The sequence below is a fragment of the Ambystoma mexicanum genome, chromosome 11 (assembly GCF_040938575.1).
Source record: "Ambystoma mexicanum isolate Mex_15411 chromosome 11, UKY_AmexF1_1, whole genome shotgun sequence".
Lineage (NCBI taxonomy): Eukaryota > Metazoa > Chordata > Amphibia > Caudata > Ambystomatidae > Ambystoma > Ambystoma mexicanum.
The window spans coordinates 697,265,368-697,289,401 of record NC_090934.1 but is presented as its reverse complement, the minus strand read 5'-3'; the positions used below and the strand labels follow the sequence as shown (position 1 = coordinate 697,289,401).

The following is a 24,034-nucleotide window of genomic DNA, read 5'->3' as shown; positions in this document are numbered from 1 at the left end:
TGCACATTTTAGGATTAAGTGAGGTTCACTGTGATAACATTCTTGCACGTGACAAAGTCGACCAAAATGAATTCTCAAAATATAGTTAGAAGAGCGCAAGAATGATCTGTTGAGTTTAAGCAGCCAAATGACTAACTCGGGACCAAAGGTCATTCAGCACAACGAGTTTAAGACCCTAACTGCTTCGAGAGCTCCAGCTACACCCTCATGTTGATTTACCAGGGCCATAACTCTTATGCTCGGCCTATCAGTATTATTCGGATTTATATTTTAGCTGTTTGTTACTACTGAGAGCCTTTTCAAAGCCACTGTTTGCATATTAGACGTGCTCCCAGCTATCTGCTGCTCAACAGAAAAGCAGCATGGAATCAATTTTAAGTGGGCTGTAGTTTTTCAGTTTTTCATAATGAAGCTGTAAGGGTAAGATTTCAGAGTTTGACGTTCTGCTTAAGAAATGCACTATGACAAAGCAAAATATGTTTGCAAATGATGACCACCAGCGCAAGATTTCTTTCTGTAGCCTTTTATTTCAGAGTATTGCTGGCAGTTTTTTTTATTGTAGTTTCTATTTGAAAGCTCAATAAAAATAGAAATAAACGATTCAAGCTTCTGAAATACTGTAAAGGCTTGTTTTCACTTTGTTTAAATTCTGTTTCCAGGCATTTAGTGTGTCATAAAGCTGTTGCCACTGCTGCTTTCCAAATGTTCGGTGTGTACTATGGCTGCAAGAGGAGAAAAAAGCATTTTTTAGTTCCAGCCAGACAATGAAGTATTTACTTATTCAATTATAAACCTAGTGTGAACTCCATAATATCAGGATGTAATTCTGAATTGGTTTTGAAGAAAAGGTGCCGTAGCCTTCAAAGAATGTTAAAAACAGACTGAAGTAATTAGTATTCTACCCAATGCCCGAACTATTAAATGAAATGTGCTGGAAAATAGGATGCTTTCATTAAATAAGCTAATTACAGAGTCTGAGCTTTAATAAAATGATGATAAATAGCAACTATTTAACTACAGGCCTGTGAAACGACTAATAACATTGCCCTTAGTTAAAATATGGTCAAATAATTCGAGTACACAATTGAATTATAAAACGGGGCATGGAATTACCTGATAACTACTTTTCTTTGCGTCTGGTCGATTTTGCAGTAGACCATCTTTGTTTTCACAGCTGCAAAAATCAATGTGCATGTTTGAGCCACTTTAGACAAATATTTCAGGCAGATTACTACTAGACCCTGAAGAGGTCAAACCTCAAATTAATATATGTTAATGAATGACATTTGGGCTGTGTCATGCCACAAAAAAGTCTCAACTAAATAACATTGTTTGCCAATTAATATCGTTTAGCATTCTACAGACTGCTTTCGTCTACAAACATCCCCTATAAATATCCCTTATAAAGAAATAACGAAAAGGCAAATAAAACCTGAAATGTGTATTCATTCCATGGTCTACTGTTTGATCGGCTCAATTCTGTGCATGTCAAGCCTCAAATCAGATTATTTTGCTTCCAAATATTGATTAGGATTGTGCCAGTAACCACAAAATTAGTCTACTGAATCCGGATATGCATCTTAACTACATCAAAGAACAAACAAATGAGCCAATTGTACAATTTGTTAAAATGACACTTTCAAAATCAACCAGAAGCCAAAGCTAAATCATACACTCATGTACATTCTTGAGACATCTTTGGGTACGTTATTGCCCAGAGTGGTCAGAGAGGCATTTTCAACATCCAGCTATAGTATTCAATTAAAGTTAATTTTATTGGCATAACAAGTAATACCAGTGTTGCCAAAGTTAATAAATTACATATAAAGAAACTGCAGGATTGCTACACTATTATTTGTAAGCATTAACACCCTTGGAGGGCAGCGGCTGCCGATGGATATTTCAGATAAACCCATTTTGCATCGACTTTTCCCAAAATTCTCTTGTGAACAATTTTGTGTTCTTATCCCGCCTTTGCCTTATTTGTTTCTCTAATCCCTATGAACCTCCATGTTACCCCTTCTAAATCTCGGTCCTTTTTGCTTTTTATTTACATTTATTATTTTTCCAAATCCCACGGGTATTTTATGTTCTTGTTGATGGACATGTGGTGATAACATGATCTCTTAATTCTGAATTTTATTTGTATCTTTGTGTTTTTATTGGTAATGATTTATTTCTGTACTTGAACAATAATGTTTTACCACATCTTTTTGGCTATAACATCATTGAAAAACCATTGTCTGGCACACGCCCCTCCAAACTGGACACTTTGGGGGTGAAATTTGTTTACTGGTTCAAAGGTTACCAAGAAAACAAAATAAAAACGTTTGACCGATTCCCATTCATTTTCCCATAGAGAAAAATGTGCTTCCTTTGAAACCCTGCAGAGCAAAGTTGGGCACAAAGAGTAACAGATATTCTATCCAGTATTTTTTTTTTATCTGAAGGAGAAACGAGGGCCCCGGTCAAAAACACATCTCCCATGGTTCATAACGACAGTGCGGCTTTTCAGAAATGAAGACTTTTTTGGCTCAATGCAAGTGATTACCACAGGAATACCATGGAAAGCCAAAAGGAAAATTGCACAAAACCGGATTTGGCGGGTAGACAAGGGAAGTTCTCATTAGTGTAGAAGTGGGGTGAGGGAAAGGCGGCCACATGAATAGTTGGGAGAGTTTGAGGTGGGCTTCATTTTGTGGCAGAATGTTTTCGTTTTACAGTGGGAATCCCCCAGGGATGCCCATGGAAACATAACGAGATGCACTCGGAATAATGTGTCATGGGAACATGCGAATAAAAGGGGATAATAGGAAAGGGTCAGGGAGCATTTACGTAGTCTGGCAGATGGGAGGGGGACCTAAAATGGACGAGGGGTGCAAACTAGCAGTTGGGATGGGGGCGGGGGACATTTAAATTGTCAACTGTTTCCCATCACTGCGATAATCCCCAAACAGTGCATTACCCCAGGAATTATTACCATGGTATTAGGAGGCTGAATCCATATCACTGTGGCATGTTATCATGGTAATTTCCCTGGGGAAACTACTGCCAAAATAAAAGATATGGGGGAATGGGGCATGGGCAAATGGTCAGTGGCCCATGCATTTTTAGTACTGTTGGTGCAACAGGGACAGCGCCCATGGCCGGTGGGATCTGATAATTTCACTAATGGAGGTAATATGGACAGCAGCTGTAGGCTCAGCCAACTTGTTATGGTGTTTAGCCTAATGGGTGCTTCGGCATGGGTGGGATCTGTTTAGTTGCTAGGCAGGGAGATTTGGGCCATGACTGTAACCGGTGGGTTGCTCTTTTTAAAAAAAACGTGGCGAACCATGGGCAGTAGCCATGGACTTGGCCAGTGGACCTTGGAGAATATGCAGAACCTTAGCTGAGAGAGTTAAGATAATCAGGGCATGCCTACAAGCGACCTGCGTCCAAGGCGCGGTGCCGAAACAGCCGGTGCCGAAAGTACTGCGCCAAAATATCTGGCTTGGATGCTTCAGATTACATTTAAGGTCCAGATGGATGACCGGTAATACCTTAGCTACAAACATTTCTTACATCTCCTTGTATTATGGAAAACACATTTAATTTGTTCAAATTAGAGGTAGTTAACATGTATGTATTTTTTTTACATGCATATTACCAGTTATTCAAATAGTAATAGGCGCGTTTTCATGTGCGTTAATTGGCATCTGTTCAATCAATTAAAAAAACAGCAAAAGTTTTGTACCACTGAGACCAACATATGAATCAAGGAATATAGAAATAACTACCATCCCATCAAATCACTTACCATCAATAACGAACGCTTCAACATCATCAGCTCCAATTTGCAGTTCTTGTTGTATAGTATCGAAATAAATCTCTTTCGTTTCCACAGCCATTCCCATAAACGTAAGAAGTCTCATTTTTGCCATGTTCTGTTCATGTGAAAGTCCTACAAAATAAACAATTGAACACTTAATTGTGCTAAAACGTCCGTTTAAGCCAAATTAAGAATAGAGGTGAACGTCTTGTGGTAAATTAATTACACCCTAGGGAATCTAAACTATAATAGTAGCGTTTCCGCCGAAAAAAACATTGCAGAAATGTGTTAATTTGAAATGCAGACCCACTTTAAATGGAGATGGCAATTACATACGCAAATTTAATTACGCCTAGTCCTACTCTTCCACTTGGGCGTCTGCTACTGACACAGAACATTTCCCACTTCCTAAATGCTCACATGGGGTGAGAAGCGAGGCTCCTCCTTCCTCCCCTCACCAAGTACTAGAGTATAGTCACGCCACCATACTTCCTGTATGATACGAATTTCATTGCGTAGCAGCCCCTTTAGCTTGGAGGACCGTCATGACTAAACATGAGTAATGAAGATTACTGTATGTAATCAGGGCATTACTCCCACCGTCTTCTTCCAAGTCCCGGCCATTACTAATCAAGGTATACCAAAGCACTTAAGTGTCTCAGACTGCACACACTAGCTCAGACGCCACCCACCCAGAAATGGCTGCAGCAAACGCATTGGTTGTACCAGAAAACTTTATAGGAAGTCCCTGCCTACCAAATGCACTGCCATCTTACACTAGAGTCGATCCCTGGGGGATATAGGTACGAGGAACAGCCCAAAAATACTAGCCATACATATATGTGGAAGAGCAGCCCTAACTCCGCCCATGACACCACCATGGCCCTGTTGAACTCCCCTGTACTGGCCTTGGAAGTTCGCTTAACAAGCCAACTTGATGGTGTCCTTGATCCACCATCTAAGCAAAGTAAAGGTTGCTTTCCTCCGTGGCCCCGAAGCCACATATCTGACAAGCAGGCCAAATGATTTTCTAATTACTTCAATGCGTTCGAGATATACGCCAATAATAATAATAGATATAGCTGTAGCATTTGCCGAACTAAGAGTAGATGGCACAGATGCCCTTAGGTCAGTCCCCAGAGAAGAGACTACAGTAACTCATTCTGGGCCTGCGAGGGCCTTAACCTTGGACCCCCGAAGGCCCCAGAACGGGTGCTTATTGCTATTAGCAGTAGAGGTTTTGTTTAAATGAACGGGACGTTCAATTTCCCTGGCGGCTAGTGAGGACACGAATCGGTGGCTTGGCACTGCTGAAGGAATCAGATAAGAGGGGCTGAGAGTGGGACAAGATCTAAAACCCAAGGGGAAGGGAGGGGGCAAATTGTGGGGTGGGGGAAGCAGCCATCAGGCTGCTTGTAAAGTGGGCTGAGATTGCAGGATTCAGCCCGTGATCCAAGCAACCCGATTGGTTAGCTCCCCTGCCCTGGGTGCTCAGAAGGAATAACAACCTCCTGAAATATATAGAAAGCTAAAAACAAATCTTGGGCTTAAAGGAATGGTTCGGTCAGAAATATTAATTGATAAAATGGTTGGCAATAGTCTAAAACATAGCTCAGACATATTTTGAATGGAGGTTCCTATGTCAACACTTTGAGAAAAGGAGGCTCAAAGTGTTTACATGGGAGCATCCATTTTGTGATTTCAGGCAGCCTCCTCAGCTCTGCCTTTGTGGCACTAAACAAGCAGCAAAAGCCCCCTACTGGGAGCTTTTGCTTACTGCAGCCAGAGCAGAGCTGAGGAGGCTGCCTTCACTTTCATTTTACGTTTTATGTGCTCCCCAAGCCCAGGGAAGCACAGAAAATGTAAAATGAAGGCAAAAAGCCGAGGCGCTGCAATTAAAAATAGAACGTTTTTGTATTTGTGATTGCTGTGGTTGGAAAACCACAGAAATCATAAATACAACAAGGTTGTTATTCTGACAGCGGCAGCTTTCGCGTGGAGTCTCCTGGGCTCCCCCAACCCCGAGGAAGTCCAGGAGACTCCAAGCGAAAGCTGCCGCATTCAGAATAACAACGTTTTTGGATTTGTAAATACTGCGCCATTTACAAATACAAAAACATTTAATTTCTCACTGCGGCAGCTTTCGCTTGGAGTCTCCTGGACTCCCTCGGGGTTGGGGGAGCCCAGGAGACTCCAGGCAAAAGCTGCCGCAGTGAGAAGCACTGCCGCATTTCAAAACATCCGCATTGTGTTTCTGCCTGCAGCGGCTTTCACTTTGGGGCTCGCGAGCCCCAAAGTGAAAGCCGCTGCAGGCAGAAACACTGCGGCATGGAAACACAAGCGCGTTGTATTTCTGCCTGCCTTGACTTTCACTTTGGGTCTCCGGGGCTCACTACTTTACATAGGGACTTAAAAAAATATTTTTTAGATTTTTTTTATTATTGCCCATCTTTTTGGCCAATAATATTTCTGACCGAACCATTCCTTTAAACTCTGGATCAGGCATCAGAACAGTTGCTTCCAGTTTGATTGTTAGCTGGGAGACTCTGCACAGTAGTGCTTCCAATTCGCACATGTGGCGTGCCAATGTTTTCACCACCAAAACAAGCAATGCCAAAGCCAACAGTTTTGGCTTTTTGTGTAAATATTTGCCTGGCCGTACCATAAGGGTACTACTATACGGTTATAAGATTACAATGGCTGGAAATTGGTGCGATTACCTGAGCATATGAAAGCATTGACTGGCAAATGCCCATCTTATACCTGCTATTGACAAGACACACTGTTTGCTTTGTTAATGCTCGTTTTTAACAGAACTTCAGTGTAAGGACCAGATATGAATCAAGTGGCTCACTTGGTTAAGATATTTTTATTACACCCGTAGCACAGTTACAGCTGCAATTAAGCTAATAACTCTCAGCAGAATGAATAGAAATAACACTGGGATGTCAATGTTTGATGCTGCTGCGTAATAGAGCTACGTCAAAGCAATCACAGGAGAATGTGTTTTGGGTAGGGAAGCACGGGTAGCCGGTGGGAAAGGCAATAGGCATTAGCATGGCCATGGGCATTTAATGGGGGGTAAATAACCAACCACCACCCACAAGTTGTGTCCCTCCTCACAGATCTCCCGCCTATCTATACTCTAATGCAATAATTTCGGCTTATAGGTGGCAATTAATAGCACAAACTAAACAGGATTGTCAGAGAAAAACGAGAATGACAGTTCAATGAGTTTGAAGGGCGATGCCTGCAGAGCCTAGAGAACCAAGGTGAAAGGCGGGACCTAGGAGGCGGTCTGGAGCGATGGAAATTCCAGGAACCTTGTGACCAGTTCAGATGCTTCCGACCCTCCCCCACACAATGGTTCACTTTAATACCAGGCTAGCAGCCCACTGGTTCTTTAGTGTGGACACTGCAGACAAAATATGACCACCTTGAAGAAACTGCAGTATTTGGAGAGTGGAGGCCTGTAGGGGATTGGTAGTACTCAGGGAGCACCATACCGAAAATACTTTCCACCTCTTAATCGATCTTGAGGGTAGATGGCTGCCAGACATGCTGAAGAGAGAGGGATATTTCCTCTGAAATGTTCTGTTATTGCAGACCATAGTGCTCAAATTCCATGCCCCTAATCTTAGTGCCTTCTGCTTGCCCGTTTTGCCGATTCCCGATGGGAACGGGTTCGGGAGGAAAGGGAAATGGAAGTTCTACCGCTAGCTCACAGGGAATATAAACCAAGAGTGCCTCAGCCCCTAAGGTGTACTCATGATCATGTGGCGACTCCCTCCCACACCTGGAACCACTATGGACGAATGCCTTTCAATCAACGACGCGAGACACACAAGAACCTAATTTTAAAGGTAAGCCCTGGGGTCGCAGCCATCCCACCGCAGGAGCCCACCAATTGCATGATTGTCCGTGTGCAAGCATGCATTGCGGCACTAAACAGAACGCCAGTCACGACTGAATATATGGGTCTTTCTGAAACCAAGATTCCATTTAGAATTACACGACCCTTTGTGAATGCATGGGTATAATCGAAACCAAGAGTTATTTAGCTTTTGTAAACCTATAACTTAGGTCTCTATCACTTTACACAACCTTTTGTATAAGTGAATGTACGGGTCCCGGAACTGTTTAATAGCTCGGGCAAGGATTTTGCGGTGCGCATACTCCCGCAATCCGTTGGAAACTCAACGTGAGATGCCTTTGCACCTTCATACATAGACTATTTACAAATTTAGTCACGCTTTATATCAGTTTCGGACAGTTTGTTGTCCGTACTGTTTCTCGTACACCAGATAGACTGGAGAATCAGTATAATCTTTGACAATTTGTCACTCCTGCTGTTCATTGTACACTAGTTAAACTAGAGAAGAACACAAGGCAGTTACCTTCTTTCTTTTCTTCTTTCTTACTTCATGTAGGAGGGATTCAACCCATGACTTTTCAAATTCGGCGAGCACAGCAGATTATTTATGGACACAAACTGAGGGTAAGAAGTACAATTTGCCTGGTTACTTACCGAAATATTACATCATTCAGAAACATATGGATTGCTTTGGATAAACCAACAAGCTATTATTTTTTCTAATTGAATCCATTTGCAGAAGAGACTGTCCAAGACCTTTGAGCTATGTAAAATATTTTGAATCTGAATTATACCCATGACTATCGCGAGAGTAATACAAATTGTAACCTCAATACTATTCACTGTGAAGTAACAATGTAACAGTATGAGCAATATCCCGCCTTTGCCTTATTTGTTTCTCTAATCCCTATGAACCTCCATGTTACCCCTCCTGAATCTCGGTCCTTTTTGCTTTTTATTTACATTTATTATTTTTCCAAATCCAACGGGTATTTATGTTCTTGTTGATGGACATGTGGATATAACATTATCTCTTAATTCTGAATTTTATTTGTATCTTTGTGTTTTTATTGATAATGATTTATTTCTGTACTTGAACAATAATGTTTTACCACATCTTTTTGGCTATAACAACATTGAATAGATTTGCCCTGATTTGAGAAAGGCACAGGCAGTTGCCGAAACACATTTCACATAGAGCCAAGAATAAAAGAACCATTGATCATTGTAAAAATCTATTTGGATTCCTTGATTTTCTTGTGGCGCAATAAGTGGTGTGGAAGAGCCACAATCATTGTTTTTGTAGATACTATTAGGCACCATAGGTCCACGGAGTGGACCCCATCACCAAGAGTGGCTCTGTACATGTTGCAGAAAATACAGAAACCTCTAGAAAAGGAGACCAGGTTCCGCCTCAGAGCAGAGTGCCCTAGGCCCGAACTTACCGAAAAGGTATCCGATACCCCGGAACTCGACCCTAAAATGCTGACCTTCGTCACGAAGGCAGGTAAGGACATCAGGAAAGGTATGGATCGTGCCTGGAAATCTTGCTAGGACAAGATCCTGGACCCGACAGGGCCCATCGCAAAAATCATAGACCTGGCGGAGAGATCCAAGGACACGGGAGAGCCAGTAGACCCGTTCATTTTGGCGGGCTGGGCCCAGCGGGCCGTGTGCATGTTAGGGAAGGCGAATAGCGCAATTTGAGCTGAGAGACGCAGGTCAATGCTGTTAAAAATAGACAAACTCGGAGACCTAGCCTCCTATGAAGCGAGGGAAGGAGCACAAGGTTTGCTCTTTGGAGTCACGTTCGTGAAGGAAATGAATACAATTGTGGGCACCTATACCGCCGTGGAGAAGGTGCAGGCATCAATAAGAAAGGTCTTCCCTGGAAGGGTTTTTGCAGGGGCCAGTCGATAGAGGCCGCTCGACTGGCCGATACAACTCAGACGGCCCCAGGGCCAGAGAACCGAATACTGGGAATATCGTCAGCAAGACGCCTTCTTCCCAAACAGAGGTAGAGGATTCAGGGGCCGCAGAGGATTCTTCAGACATCAGAACAATGCCACAGGTGAGAGTGCATAGCGAGACACCATCCAAAAGGAGGGAGAATCTTGCTTTTTATGCACAATTGGCGCAAGTTATCAGCAGACGCGTGGTTCTGCAAACCGCTCGGGGTTTACATCTAGAATTCTTAGAAACCCCAGTACAGCTAAAACCCCCACCGCACATGCACAGCTCACAAGCAGAGACCAGGTTATTAGATACAGAGATCCAAGCACTTGTGCACAAACACGCCATAGAGAGCACAACCACACACACACCGGGGTTCCTGAGCAACATGTTTGTGGTCCACCGCAAAGGCAAGGTACGACCAGTCATCAATTTAAAGGAACTAAACAGCTGGTTAGTTTACAGACATTTCAATATGGAGGGAATCCATTTGCTAGAAGACCTACTCAGAAAGAACAACTGACCCTTCTAGCCTGCAGAATTTCAGGCGTAGATGGTGTTTGCCAGGACTTTCAGAAGAAGCTACAGAGTTTATCAAAGTATCATGGGCCCCTTCCACAGTTCAGAGCTATAATTCTGCTTGGCAAGCCTGGGAACTATGGTGCAGGGGCAGGGGTATTCCTCCCATTTCAGCTACTATAGTTCATGTCATATTTTCTAGCGTCCATACCCACTAGAGGCAGAGCTTTTAGGACGGTGGGCGGGAGTGTACAGGTCAGCTATTTCAGCCGGGCACGAGTTAGTAGACGGAGTCCCGGTAGGAGAGCACCCAGCAGTACCTAAGCTTCTCAGGGGGGTTAAAGTAAGCGAGCCCCCTCTAGCTAGACACTCATCCCTTTGGGACGTTAACAAGATCTCCGCTTATGCGAGCAGTGGCCAAGAAACGACCTGCTATCAGGGAAACGACTATCTGGAAAATTAGCCACACTGCTCTGCCTAGTGTCATGTAGAAGGGTTTAAGATGTAGACAGAAAAATATTTTATCTAGAGGGCGTAGCATTTAACATCTCACAGCGTACTAAGACCAACTCTAAGATATTACATACCCATATTTTCCAGATAACTGCAACTCTCCATAGCTCAGTGCATAAAATGCCATGAGACAGCAAAGCAGCCATAAGGCCACAGAAAGTGACTCTGCTACTGATAGCGCGCAGGAAGCCATTTAAAGCAGTAGCGCCTGGCCCTATAGCGAGATGGGTAAAAGAAGTTATGGAGCTAGCAGAAATAGACACCTCAGTGTTAAGTGCTCACTCGACCAGAGGGGCTATGGCTTCCAGAGCTTTTGCAGCAGGAGTTCCGCTGCAAGAGATCATGAAGGCAGCAGACTGGTCCAGCGACTCGGTTTTCAGAACCTTTTATTATAAGCCAGTCTCCAACATAGACTCAGCAGCAGGGGCGTTGCTAGGGGGGGGGGCTAAGGGGGCTATAGCCCCTGATCTTTTGGTTGTAGCCCCGGATAGAATCTCGGGAGCTACAGCCAAAAGACTAGCTAGCCCCCAGTCCCAACAGTTCCGACATCAGCTTAGCCCCGGATCTTTTCCAGACCTAGCAACTCCCCTGCTCAGCAGTAGTGCAAAGCTTTGAACAAGCATAATGCTTGCCTCCGGTCTGGTCATAGAATGAAGATTGCCCATGCGCTCAGCGCAGGAAGTCTTGATTCTATTAAAGACACAGAGGCAAGCATTATCCCTCCCACTGGGAATTTCGCTAAATGATGAAATGTATAGTGTATTATGTATTAAGATCAGTAGGAGCGAATCCCCCTCCCTAACAATATCAATCTTTCTACGAAGGGGAGGAGCAAAAGAACTCTCGAGATTTATTGTCCATTAGGTCAGCAGAGAGAATATGGAGAGGACAATTAAAGAGGAGAGATGCAAATCAGCGCAGAATAGCGAGGACAGAACAAGTGATCTAAGACTGTTTACTTTGACTGTTGTACATGTTGAAGCAGCTCGGAAAAAGAAGAGGAAGGGACCTAGAGCAGCAAGGATTTGTACCAGTAGGGGAGTCCTCATTTGGCAGCAGGACTGAGGCTCAGGACTACCATTATTCTACTAGATCTCATGCGGGCTGTAGTTTGGATACCCTTTCATAGCATGTTTCTTTTTTGTTATGGATTTGTTTTTTATGCCTGTTTGGCACTTTCAAACTGTTAAAAAAAAATAAGAAAAATTAAAGATTTTAAAAGCTGTTGGAAGCAGTAATAAAAAAGGAGATTAAGCATAATGCACGCCTCCGTGTCTAACACAATCAAGACTTGGACAATCTTCATTAATGGGGGGCGGGGCTTCATAACCAATGCATCACCTGGTGTTTCTCAGTTCCAGGTAGACATTTGAAAAAAAAATTGCTACTACTGCAGGCCTCCGTCCGCTCACTGTGCAACGTCAGGCTCCTATCAGAAGCACATAACGCATTACAAGTATGCAAATTGATAGCAGGGATCCTTGAGAGGCAAATACAGTGGTAGAAGAGGAAACCCTCCAGCTTGACTTAATACGGAAGTAGGCTCTTAACCAGTCTACAAATGCACTGTTCGTAAGGCATTCTGCACATTCTCCAAATACCCAGCTCACCCAACAGAGCATAAGTAACCAGCACAAATATTATATAAACTGTTTAAAGCCTTTTTGCCTAAAATTGCAGGTGGATTAAATGTCTACCCAAATGCATTTGTGTTTAAAAGAATACAATTACTAATCTCAATCGTAACATACAGGAAAATACATTCTTGTTCACAATTCTTCCCGTAGCCATGTTGAAGGTAAGGTAAACCGGCGAAGTAAAAAAATATATTCGGTTCTGCATGTTACTTTTTAATATATCTTGGTTACATTTGAGAATTGCTCATCTTCTGTTTCGTCCCGATTATGGCCCCTCAATGGTTTAGTTTGGTGCACATAAAGCTATAAAACGAAATAAAGAAATAGTTGATGAACAACCCAATCACGAAGGTCGCTTTTGCCTGGTTACATATTTAAGTTTGAAATGTACAGTCACGGTAAATTGATCCAAGAGCAGGATAACGCAATATTTGTGTTAATTACCAGTAATTATAATAGTTCATTATCTGGCACACAGTCTGCAAGATATGCAATCATAACTCAAATGAACAAGGTATACCAGCAACAACAGCTAACACTGCTTAATGGAAATCTACAAGCACCAAAAAATCAATTAGTGCACATTAGCCCTAATTAACAAATGCAAATGAGATGCCCGTTAGTTTTCTGAAGCAAAAAGGTTGCAGATAGCATATAAAATGTGGACATGTTAGGGCGATTCAGTTGACAAGATAATGTTACTGTTGGGCTAAGTTGTCATAATTAAATAGGAAAACAAATTGCAAATCATAAAAAGATGCACCTGCAGGAGTCTTCCAGGACTATTCAACACAATGCGATGTAAACGCATCGAACAAGACCAGTACAAGGCAGTCACTACATTTGTTTTATATTCAAATGATATCATTTGAACCACTGTGCAAGTTATGTAATCGCACAAACGTATTTTGTATATAACTTAGATAACTGGGAAATTGATGGCATATTTATATTCTGAAGGAAACAATCGAAAATCTGTAAAGCAGACCGCAGTTTTACATGCAACCGTACAATTTGATTTCTCACAAGAGACTGGCAATTTTGCACATGCATTTTAAAAAGCAAAACATACTTTTTAAATATAGCAATTTCACATTAAATAATAATCTGCCATATATGGAAGAAAATTCAAAGGTGGGCATGTTTGGAACATTTGTCGTTTTGCAACTTTCCTTCATGGATTTCAATTGAGTCCTCCAGCACATCTGCTTTCTCCCTGTATCCTGTCTAATTTTGGGGTTGAGTGGGGGCCTTTCGCCTCACTCCCCTGCTTCTTTCATTTCGTTTGGGGTCTGGTCAGTCCCGGTGACTACCAAGGCAGGGAATGTGCCTTACAATTTTCTTCCTTTTGTTTTATAGCCACCTTCAGTGGAGTGCTGCAGGATCAACATGTCCCTTTTATCTTTAAATTACACAACAGATCCTTTTGTGATGTATACAGAACAGGTTGGTGGTAGCAAACCCGCTGATCTTTTTCCCCCCACAGTGCACTGCCATGCACTTTTTATACAGAATAACAAAGGCTTTTCGAGTACTAAGAACTCAAAATGACTGTTCTTCGTGATACAAGACCAGCTTTTTGTGCCATCTTGGTTGGCCACCTTCCTTCTCTTGAAAATTGCTCTGTTAGTGTGTTGTGGCTTTTCGACAGCCACCACCTGATTAAATGATAAAGGTCCTGTCCACAAGTTGGCTGAGATATCCACAGGCCAACCTCTGGACAAAGGAAGAGGAACTTGAGCCATTAAATCATAAACCTAAAGATTCAAGTATCTGAAGCTGAAGGACCACCAGTAACCGCTTCTGGTCTGCTCCTGTGACAAGTACTGGCCAAGCCAATCACTGCATTTAGGACCTCATCCTTCAACTAGACTACAAAGACCTGAACAAGGGGCCTTCTTTCTCTGGACTAGTGAGACCAAACTGTCTGAAGCCCTGCTCAGCATACATCACTGTTTCATGGTTGGGGTACTTTCCAGGTTTGCATTTGTCTTGCACCTGACTGGAACTGGATAGTAGCTTTACACATGCTCCTTCATGCCTCGTCTGTGGAAACATTGCTGGCATCCTCAGATCTCTGTTGTGACCTCACCAACCTGCTACTGTCGTCTCTCACACATTGAAGGGCCTGTAGGAACCCAAAGTGTGACTTCTCTGCTCCCGAGTGACTGCAAACCCTGTCTCGGTCACACCAAGGTCTGGCTACCTCCTGCTGCTCTGGAGGGGTCTGAACAAGATTTGAGCTGTCTTCTCCCTGTCCAGAGGTCTCTGCCAGAGTGTGACTCAGCCATGACTGCAAGTTTCATACAGAGAAACCTACAGTAAAGTCTACAGTGAGCATCATCATTCTCACGGAGTCCTTAGCTTGTGGTGTCGCAATTTGAAGCCAGGGGTGGAGATACAATTATGGGCCCTTCCCCCATTGACTTGCATGGATTTAAAGCCCTCAACTTAAAGTAGCTTAAGGGCCAACGAGGGTGGAACCTGGGTCAGGAGTCCTCTTCAGTCATACAGAACCCAGGGAGTATCCATTTACCCCCTCAATAACTAGAGGGCTGTTAGGAAAAGTCCACCTGTGGTAGGTCGGTAGAAGACTCACTTTTAGGAGTACAGGGCTCCAAAGCTTAGGTTTGGCCTGAACTACCCAAAAGGTTTGGTAGATATGGTCGATCAGACAGGCTTAGTGTAGTAGAGATAAGGGCTGCAGGTGAGTACAAACACCTTTGAGCACACATAGTCAAGGAAACACTTACACTATGTATATTTATTATATAGACTAAGGCAATGTTAAAATCAATTTTCCATTCAGGTAAGGAATGTTTTACACATCTATACAGCAAGACATTTGCTGTTGCAAAATTCTATTCAAAAGTAGATCTTTAAATGAGAAACAGGTAAGTATTAAGAGCAGCTTCAGGTTAGCAAATCATTCATCAACCAACATTTACTAAACAGGAATACTGGTAGGTTCATATCTTTGGGTGGGCCTAAACTTTATAAGTCCAACCCTATCTGGGGAACGAGTGTCTCAAATGTCTGATGGGGACCAGTGATCCATGGGCAGCAGAAGAAAGGAAGGTAGACACTGTCAAAGTTATATGTTCACTCTCTAGTCAACACCTCATTATTGAGTCAAGGAAGTGTCCCATCTGAGCTAAAAAAAAGTGCATCTTACCGCACTCTTTTTTTTTTTTTTAAACATCTTTGGACCACAAAATCCTATCTAATCATCATCCAATTGCTGGCCTACTCTGGCCTGCAAACATTCTGGAGAAGATAGTGACAACACAGTTCCAGAGCTTTGTGGATAAGCATGCCATTCTGGACACATACCAGTCAGGGTTCAGACCCAGCCATGGGACAGAATCAGCTCTGGTCAGTGTGGGACGATATCTTGAGGGCTGCTGACGAGGGTGACATTAGCATGCTTTTTATGGTGGACCTGTCAGCAGCCTTTGACATGGTCGATTTTAAGACCCTCCGTTTCCAGACTCTCCATAGTTGCTCATGTATCTGGAGGGGGCTTTGGGATGGTTTTAATCTTTTCCGTCCGACCCAAAACAGGTCAAATTGGGCCTATTTCTTAGACTTTCTGGCAGTGGTGTGGGGAGTGCCTCAGGGATCCTCCTTCCCCCCCCCCTGCTTTTTAATGTGTACATCTGACCAACTTTTGAACTCTACAATATCATTCATATGCAGATGATACATTAATCAATGTGCGGTTAACAGGTATGGCGATTGCAACAGTCCGCGTTTTACAATGTGCTGAGACAATCAAACCATGGATGCTGGAGAATAAACTGCAGTTGAACCCGTCTAAACAGAGATGATCGTATTTTGTCTAAAAAACAAATAAGCCAATCTCATGCCGATCCAGTGTCCTCCCCTTTTTAAGGTGCAGACAGACTATTTGCAAAAAGTGAAGAATCTTGGCTGTATCTGGCAAGCTAACGGACTGCAATGGCCAGATTAATCAGATTATTAAAACAGTTTACTATCAACTCAAACTGTTGAAACCTCTCATGTCTCTTATTCTGGACAAAGATCGGTGCTCAGTGGTCGGTGCCCTTGTTAATTCAAAACTGGACTACTGCAACTTCCTTCTCCTGGCTATTCCAAAAAACCAGGTTCAGCGATTGCAGGGTGCTCAAAACTCAGCAGTGAGACTTATCTTTTCACTGCCAAGGAGGGCATCCATTTCACAACTTCACAGGATTATTCATTGGCTCCCTGTATTGCAGTGTATTTTGTTTAAAACCCTGTGTCTTGTTTTTAAATGCATTAATGGTTTGGCGCCAGCCTACCTTTCAGCTAAAATGGTTTCCTATCAACCAGGTCGACCGCTGAGGTCCTCGGAGGGATGCCTACTCGTGGTTCCATCCGCTAAATCAGTTCGCTATGGGAACATAGGTTTCTCATGCAAGGCTCCACAGCTTTGGAATAACCTTCCATTTGAATTAAGGACAGTGGAATCACTGGAGGTATTTAGGAAGAAGCTTAAAACTCAGCCTTTTCATCTCTTTCACTACTGCTGACTGTACATCTGCGCCCAGATGCATCTTTTTGCTTGGATCTTTGGATTTGCGCTCTATAAATGCCTTTTCTATTCCATTTCCAGAAGATGTTTTTTCGTAGCAAGTAATGGAAATGGATTCAAGGGGGCTAGGTAGGCCACCTAAGGATTACTGCCTCTGGGGCAAATGTCCTTAGGCACGGGAGAACACGGTTGGGTCAACCACCACAAGCCCAGGAGGTGCGAACAGCAACACAACTGTCCAGGTAAGTACCCACGAGTGAGACAGTACCTTTTTCAGTGAAGAATAGCAATGTCACTGTCTGGTCTCCAAGGTGAGGAGACAGCCGCTCTGGTTCTGGTTTCTGGCCTTGGTGGCTGAAGAATTAACCTTTGGTGGGAACAGGCGGTCAGACTCGGTCACAGGGATGTCCAGCAGACTATCTTTGCGGCCTTGTGAAGGCTCGACACAGACTTTGTAGTTTCGACAGTTGTTGCCCGGCAGACTTTCTTCCTTTTCACGGTCCACGACTCGGCTGAGTGGACTCCTACGGTTGTGAATGAGTCTCTGTGGGCCCAGACAGATGCCCACAAGTTTGCAGCCATAACCGCTTTTTATGACACGATGCACCGCAGCAGTGTCTGAGGTCCCAGGGTATTGAGAGATTGCAGGCCTGCAAGGTCACAGCTCGTAGTGGGATGGCTTAAACTGTAGCTGGCCTTGAGACTGGTTAGGCCTACCTGTCCAAAGAAGGGGGGGGATTGAGGGGGGGGGGGGGGGGGAGTCTTGTCTGGATCGTCACACAGAAGAAAGGGTGGGAGCTACAGTAGTCACTCTGTTGGCTTTGGCGGTCGCTGGAGGTGGCAGCAGGCATCGCCTTTCAGAATGGATCCTATAGTGGTTGACTCTGGCTTTTGCATCAAGATCCTCGCCTTATATACATCAACCCAGCCAATCAGCATGCATGCTACACTCAAACAGTGGGTCGAGGCTGTCCCAAGGGGACAGCCAGGCACCTAGCCAGAACTGCATCCAAGCAGACACACTGGAGGACAAAGGCCTGAGGAGTTTTGGTGTGCTCCCAGCTTCCTATCCTCCCAGACAAACTGGCACCTTTGGGCAGGCTTCTCGATGGTAGCCCGAAGACTAGAGTGAGCAGGACTGCCACCACCCAGGTTGGAAGAAGAAAGCTCAAGAAAAAGCAATCCATTGTGAGTTGGCGAAAAAAGTTGACAGGCAGCATTTTAGGTGAATGGTGAACCATGTGTCCCTTACCACAGCTGCGAATACAGCCTGCAATGTAAGTTTCATAAAATCAGTAAAAAATAGTCCACTGCCACCAGCCATTCGGATAAACCTGCCACTGTAACTAGAAAGTTACAGGAGATGTGAGAAAATGTATACTATGTGTCCCCTCAGCCCTCCTTTTAAGGTGGGGTGGGGCTCATCTCACAAAAGAAAAGCATAGATAGGATAAAGGTATCCCCCTATTATTGGTAACATTATGTTAGCACAGGAACATAAAACAAAACCAAAGAGGGAAGCTCAAGGAGCTTCCAGCAACACTGCACAGAAGGTGCTGCAATTGAAAAATACATACGCCTTAAAAAGATGGAGGAAAGCAGACTCCATCAAATATTACCAAAAATGGTTCCCAGAGTTACAGAAAAAAGAATGAGGAAAAAGGTTCCCACTCACTCAGGAGAGTCAGACTAAAATCCAATAGACCAGCAAAAAGTGCTGTGTGACTCACCAAGCAGGGAGAATTACACACACCATGACATTTCTATCTAACAAGGACCCTTTAGGACTTGGCTACACTGACTTTCACAAGAATTGGCTCATTAAGAACACCTACTTGTAATAGATTGAACTAACACAAGGTTAGGATTGGGCTTCTTAAGTGTTGCTCTCGGTGCTTAAGTATTCCTAGCATGTTCTAAGCTCCCCCCCACCACTTTCGACATTTCAAATATAAATTGCCTTACTAAACTGTGTTGTAATCAAGTGGTAAGTAACCCAGTTTGGTGTGCAAAACTGTGCTGTATATAGGTTTATAAAGTGACTAGATTCCAGTAGTATGTTGATTGTACAGACAGCTTGCGTCTAGTAAACAATATATTTTGTATTTCAACGTGTTGACCCCTGTTCCTCAACACTTTGCTCTTGCTAATTGTAAACGGATCGCACTTTTAAGTTGGCTTTCCAGAACTTCTAACCAGAGTAGAATCTAAAAAACCCTCACTGGGGAAGTTCAGGGTCTACCAAAAAGGCTAACTATCGATTGGAAACTTTAACAATGGATCATTTCAAATTATGCTGCACAATAACGTAAATGGTACTGTAACCAGATAGTGTGTGCTAACGGCAGACATAACTAAAAGAAGTCCGCTTAAGAGACATGTCCTATTAAAAACTCTGAAGTATTATCTTCATACTAGAGACACGTTAGGACAGTATGACATATTTACCAAAAGAAGATCTGATTAAAAAGAAGATCCCACCACTCAGTGATGTATTTAGCGCACATCCACCTTGCATGCCTATTAGGCACAAAGCTAAAGAATGTATGGACAAAGAAAGGCAGGGTATTCCAGCAGTGTGGGGATACTTTACAGTGTGGTGAGTTGTAGTGAAGCAATTTTTCAAGCTCCATATACCATAAACCACCCAAAAAAAGTTAAACAAAAAAATAAACAATGTATCCAATCTTTAAAAGGTCAAAACGAAGATGGAAAGTATATACAGTGGACACAATCTTAGGGAACACAATGTGATGATTAAATGTTTTATGAGTAATAGTAAGGTCTGAGACGCTATGGAGCTTGAAGTTATCAAGGCTTGCCTGTATTAAAATTGGAAACCTTTTCATAATTCTGCGCAGCTCTTATAGAAGAGATGTGGAATGTCAAAGAGTGTGACATATCTCGGGAACGTTATCCGGAGCCCCACCACAACAAAATTAAAAGCCACATAGAAGACCCCAGGGTGCTCCAAATGTATCACGCAAAAAATATGTAAAGTCAGAAAGAATTGAACAGTACCCAGGGAAACTTCATAGTAAAGAGCAATCCTTTAAGAAAAGAAACGTTCTCTGGATTGTTGAGGGGTCACTGTTTTAATGATACCCAGCCAAACCTTTCAGCCTACTCCTCAAAATTACAATAGGGCAGTCTTGACCAGGTTGACCTTTGACCAGTTTTGTTCCATCCACTTGGTAACCCTAAAAGGGAACACTAGTAGGATCTAAAACAAACAACAGCTATAAATAGGACTACTGTAGTGACATCCCTGTATACCAGGATTAAGTGTGACATCACAGGGGTCATATACATACACAAAAAGAATCTGCAGTTATGTGCAACTGTAGATTTGTTTAGGCCCACAGGAGAGGCACTGAGCCCATTACCACCTGCTAGGACCTGAACGAAGGAGGACATTCAAACAACAGTAATTCCTCAAATGCCTGCAAAACAAGACGGTTGCTGCAGTAGTAGCAACTGCACAGAAGTATGCTGACAAAGCCAGCATGACAAAGCTATGTAGTCTGTAATTGTAGGGGAATTTTCGGCAGATAACCCTCCATGTGAAGGTCACAACCGTTTTGGCTGCACCCTGGGATCCATATATTGTCAGTGGTGACTGGCTGGCCTTTTATAGCCATGGAAATGTGACATTAGGGTTTATTTATCTACAACTATGTATTAGGAACACGAAGCCTTTTTTCCTGGCATTTGGTTTTAAAGTTTTGAGTCACTGAAAGAGCAAACATCTGCTCTTGTCGGATTAAGTGCACATTAGTGGTTTCAAAATGACTGAATTCGTTTCTTAGAGGATGGTTGTGAGAAGTAGGTTTAGTGGGTCCGACATCTTTTGTACATTTAGATGCTTCAGTGGGCTTCCTTCTCCCTCATATCAGTGTAGTGTTCTGCAGCCACTAAGTATTATTGTGGAGGGGAGATCCTTGCTTGGGAGTTTGAATGTTAAAATATACCTGAAACCAGAGTCCTTTAAACACGAGCATTTATCTTTACACTAACAAAGCCTAATAGTCCACACCTTAAGATAGTCACGTTGTATATGAGATATTGTTTAATTGCTTTATCCAATCAAACCTTCTTACACATGTACCACTCTAGTTCCATTCAATACCAAGGCCCATCCCCTGTTAAAACCTCCCATACCCAGTGGAGCCTGGCCCAGAGTTCCATCCCTCAGTATGGTCCGAACTAGGGCACTATGAAAAATGCCAGTTGATCCTAAACTTTCAAATAAAATGCATTCTCACTACATTGCCATTTTGTATAATTGTTTTTTTTTAAAACTATTTTACTTTGTATTATTATAAAGAGCAACACACCGTTTTAATTTACTTTTTGAAGGTATTCAACTCCACTCTGAAGATGCTTTCTTGTATAAAGCACTCCGCGCATGTGCCTTTTGTGGCAGAGAATCCTTTGACATATACCTCTAACATACAGTTAAAGAGTACATTGTTATATACAATTACCATGCACAAAATGTCTATTTCTGATCAGCAACGAGCATACTTTGAAATATGAATTGACAACGTGGCGACATGGGAGTGTGGTACGAAATATAAATGTATCTACAACAATCATGACACACACACGCACAACACACACCCGTATGTTTACAGGACCACGGCTGAACATTCCTGCATTAAAGCAAACAAATAGTACTTAACATTATTTTACTTTCGTTCACAAATCCACTTCATTCATCTGCTACCATTTAACAAACATCCACACATTTTGGCTACAGTAAAATGGAAACTGCGATTGCGTACTCTGGGATAGATGACGACTTCTTAAAATGTAATATGGAAAACAGCCATTTTGGGGCCATACGTACATTTCCAGAATCCTAAAGGACTGCACAAATGTATAGGATCGCAGTGTGCATTTTTTCACACCGTTATGCTACCACTGTTTGTAAGACTGCTTTCAACTATTGCATTAAATCTCCTTTTCCATTTAATTCAATGTTCGTTTTTTTTATAAACATTCGTTTAGTACCAATATGTCAAAACTTTAGTGTAGTAATAAAAACATGCATCATTGAACAACTCCAGCATTGCCAGTGACCCTTGTCTTAAAAAGCTGCAATAGAGAAAACGCAATTTTAATTCACTCAATAGCGTATGAACCACTGCTCCTTCGAAACAGTCAATTACACACCAATGGGGGAGTGCCAAAGTGTTAATTACTACTCCTTCTTTCCATAGTGCGTAAATAAAGACGTTGCTGACATTAACATTCCATCACAGCTTCATGCGATGAAACAAATTAACTTGGACAGACAGGGTCTTGCTGGGTCTATTGCATCTGTAAACTATTAAATGCATAACACTTACAACCATATTGAGCTACTTTACCTTGCAGCAAGGCACAATGGCTGTGGCAAACCTATTTAGTGGCAGGCCGCCAAACGTACCCAGTATGCCCCCGCACTAATCAAACACCCTACGTGGTGCTCTGATTTGGACTTGCTTGCAACAAAAGCAATTAAAATGCAATAATGGAACAAAGGCATCAAAAACATCATTTAACAATCTTTCAATGTATGTAGTTTGCAGGGGACTGCACATCACTATATTGATGCATTTTAAGAAACGGTCCTGTTGACCGATTCTGACATGCCACCCCCTATTCTGATGAACATCGAAAAAACACTAATGTCTAGCCAAACTATCTTGGTTGTGTGACTGAACAGCAAGGCTTAGACATAGGAACGTTTTGGAGCGGTAAATGTTTGAGTGGAATGTTAGGCAAGAATTGATGTAGCAACCCTGTGGGAGACTACACAAGACTATTAGGTAACCCACCTTTTGGTATAGTTTAGTTTGTTTATTTGTATAGCGCAGCCGAACCCTGGGGTAACTAGGCACTTTACCATTCGGATCCACAGTGGTTACAGAAGGTTGCACATACAATGTGAAGGCAGTTGAAACAATACAACGGATAGTGTGAGGGACCAGGTTACAAGCTGGTCCTTGACAAGGCATAAATTAGTTACAGTGAACATGCGTCGCATCTTTGAAACAAAGGCAGCAGAAGATGCAAATAAAACAAGTGCTGTGCTAGGTGTCGACGACAGTCTATTGCTGAGATGCGAGTTGAGTTGATGTAGGTAAGGATATCTGGTGGGTCTAGTAGAGTTCTGTCTCGTAAATTTGTCTGAAAGATAGCGTGGGGCTGTCAGGTAGAGGCATTTGTGTGTGATGACTAATGCTCGAAGTTTAATTCTCTCACGGATGGGGAGCCAGTGATATTCTTCCCTGGCGGCGGAGATGTGGGCCTTGCGTGGGAGTTTCAGGGCACATCTAAGGGCGTAATTTTGGAGTATCTGTAGTCTGTTCAGGTTGTGGTTCGTGGAGCCGAGGAAGAGGGTGTTACAGTAGTACAGTTTAGATGATATGAGGACCCTGGCCAATGTGAGGCAGCCGTTTGTAGATAAGAAGGGTTTGGAGGCATTGATAAATTAGTTTGTGTATACTGTGGCTGAGATGGTGGCATGGATTTGTTTTTTAAGGGAAAGTGTAGAGTCAAGATACACGCCCTAAGTTTTGACTTCTTTTGAAATGTTTATAATGTTGCCGTCAATAATGAAGTTTTGGTACCTGGGGTCAAGTTTATTAAGACGGGCCTGTCGTTTAAGCAGAGGCTATGGGTGGCCATCCATGCTTGGATTTCAAGGTAGATCTTGTTCAGTTTTGCAACGTCTTCATCATAGTTCCCTGTGAGTGCAATGAGGACCTGAGTATCGTCAGCATAGTTTGTGTATGTGACTCCCAAGTCGTCAATGCGGTCGAAGAGGAGCTTGGTAAAGACATTGTAAAGTGTGGGAGAGATGCAGGAACCTTGGGGGGACTCAACATAGGATGGGGACAGGGTCAGCTGCAGTGCCGCCTGATGGGGCGAAGACCCTGCTTGTTCTGTCCGAGAGGAAGGACTGGATCCAATTGGTGGCATCCTGGGAGAATGCAGCAGGCAGCCAAGGAAAGATGTTTGGTGGTCGACTAAATCGAAGGCAGCAGACAGATCTAACAGGAGCAGGATGGCCAGGTTGCCCTTGTCTTTAGCTTCATCCATTTGAATTTTTAGGTCCAGGAGGGCCGTTTCTGTCCCATGCCTGGGTCTAAAGCCAGATTGTCGCAGATCAAGAAGGTTGTCTTCCAAACGTTGTATTT

At 43.0% G+C, this 24,034-nt stretch overlaps 1 protein-coding gene across 2 annotated transcripts in view; it reads right to left on the bottom strand.

Moving 5' to 3' along the window:
• Nucleotides 1-507: 507 nt before the first annotated feature.
• EIF3M (eukaryotic translation initiation factor 3 subunit M) overlaps nucleotides 508-24,034 on the bottom strand; it is a 219,293-nt gene continuing 195,766 nt past the window's right edge. For both annotated transcript variants that reach the window (XM_069623566.1, XM_069623567.1), the window contains 3 exons: nucleotides 3,800-3,943; nucleotides 1,114-1,174; nucleotides 508-722 (listed from right to left, as the gene is read on the bottom strand). In XM_069623566.1, the coding sequence (XP_069479667.1) occupies nucleotides 602-722; nucleotides 1,114-1,174; nucleotides 3,800-3,943 (326 nt within the window). In that variant the 3' untranslated portion in view covers nucleotides 508-601. The remainder of the gene's footprint in view (nucleotides 723-1,113; nucleotides 1,175-3,799; nucleotides 3,944-24,034) is intronic.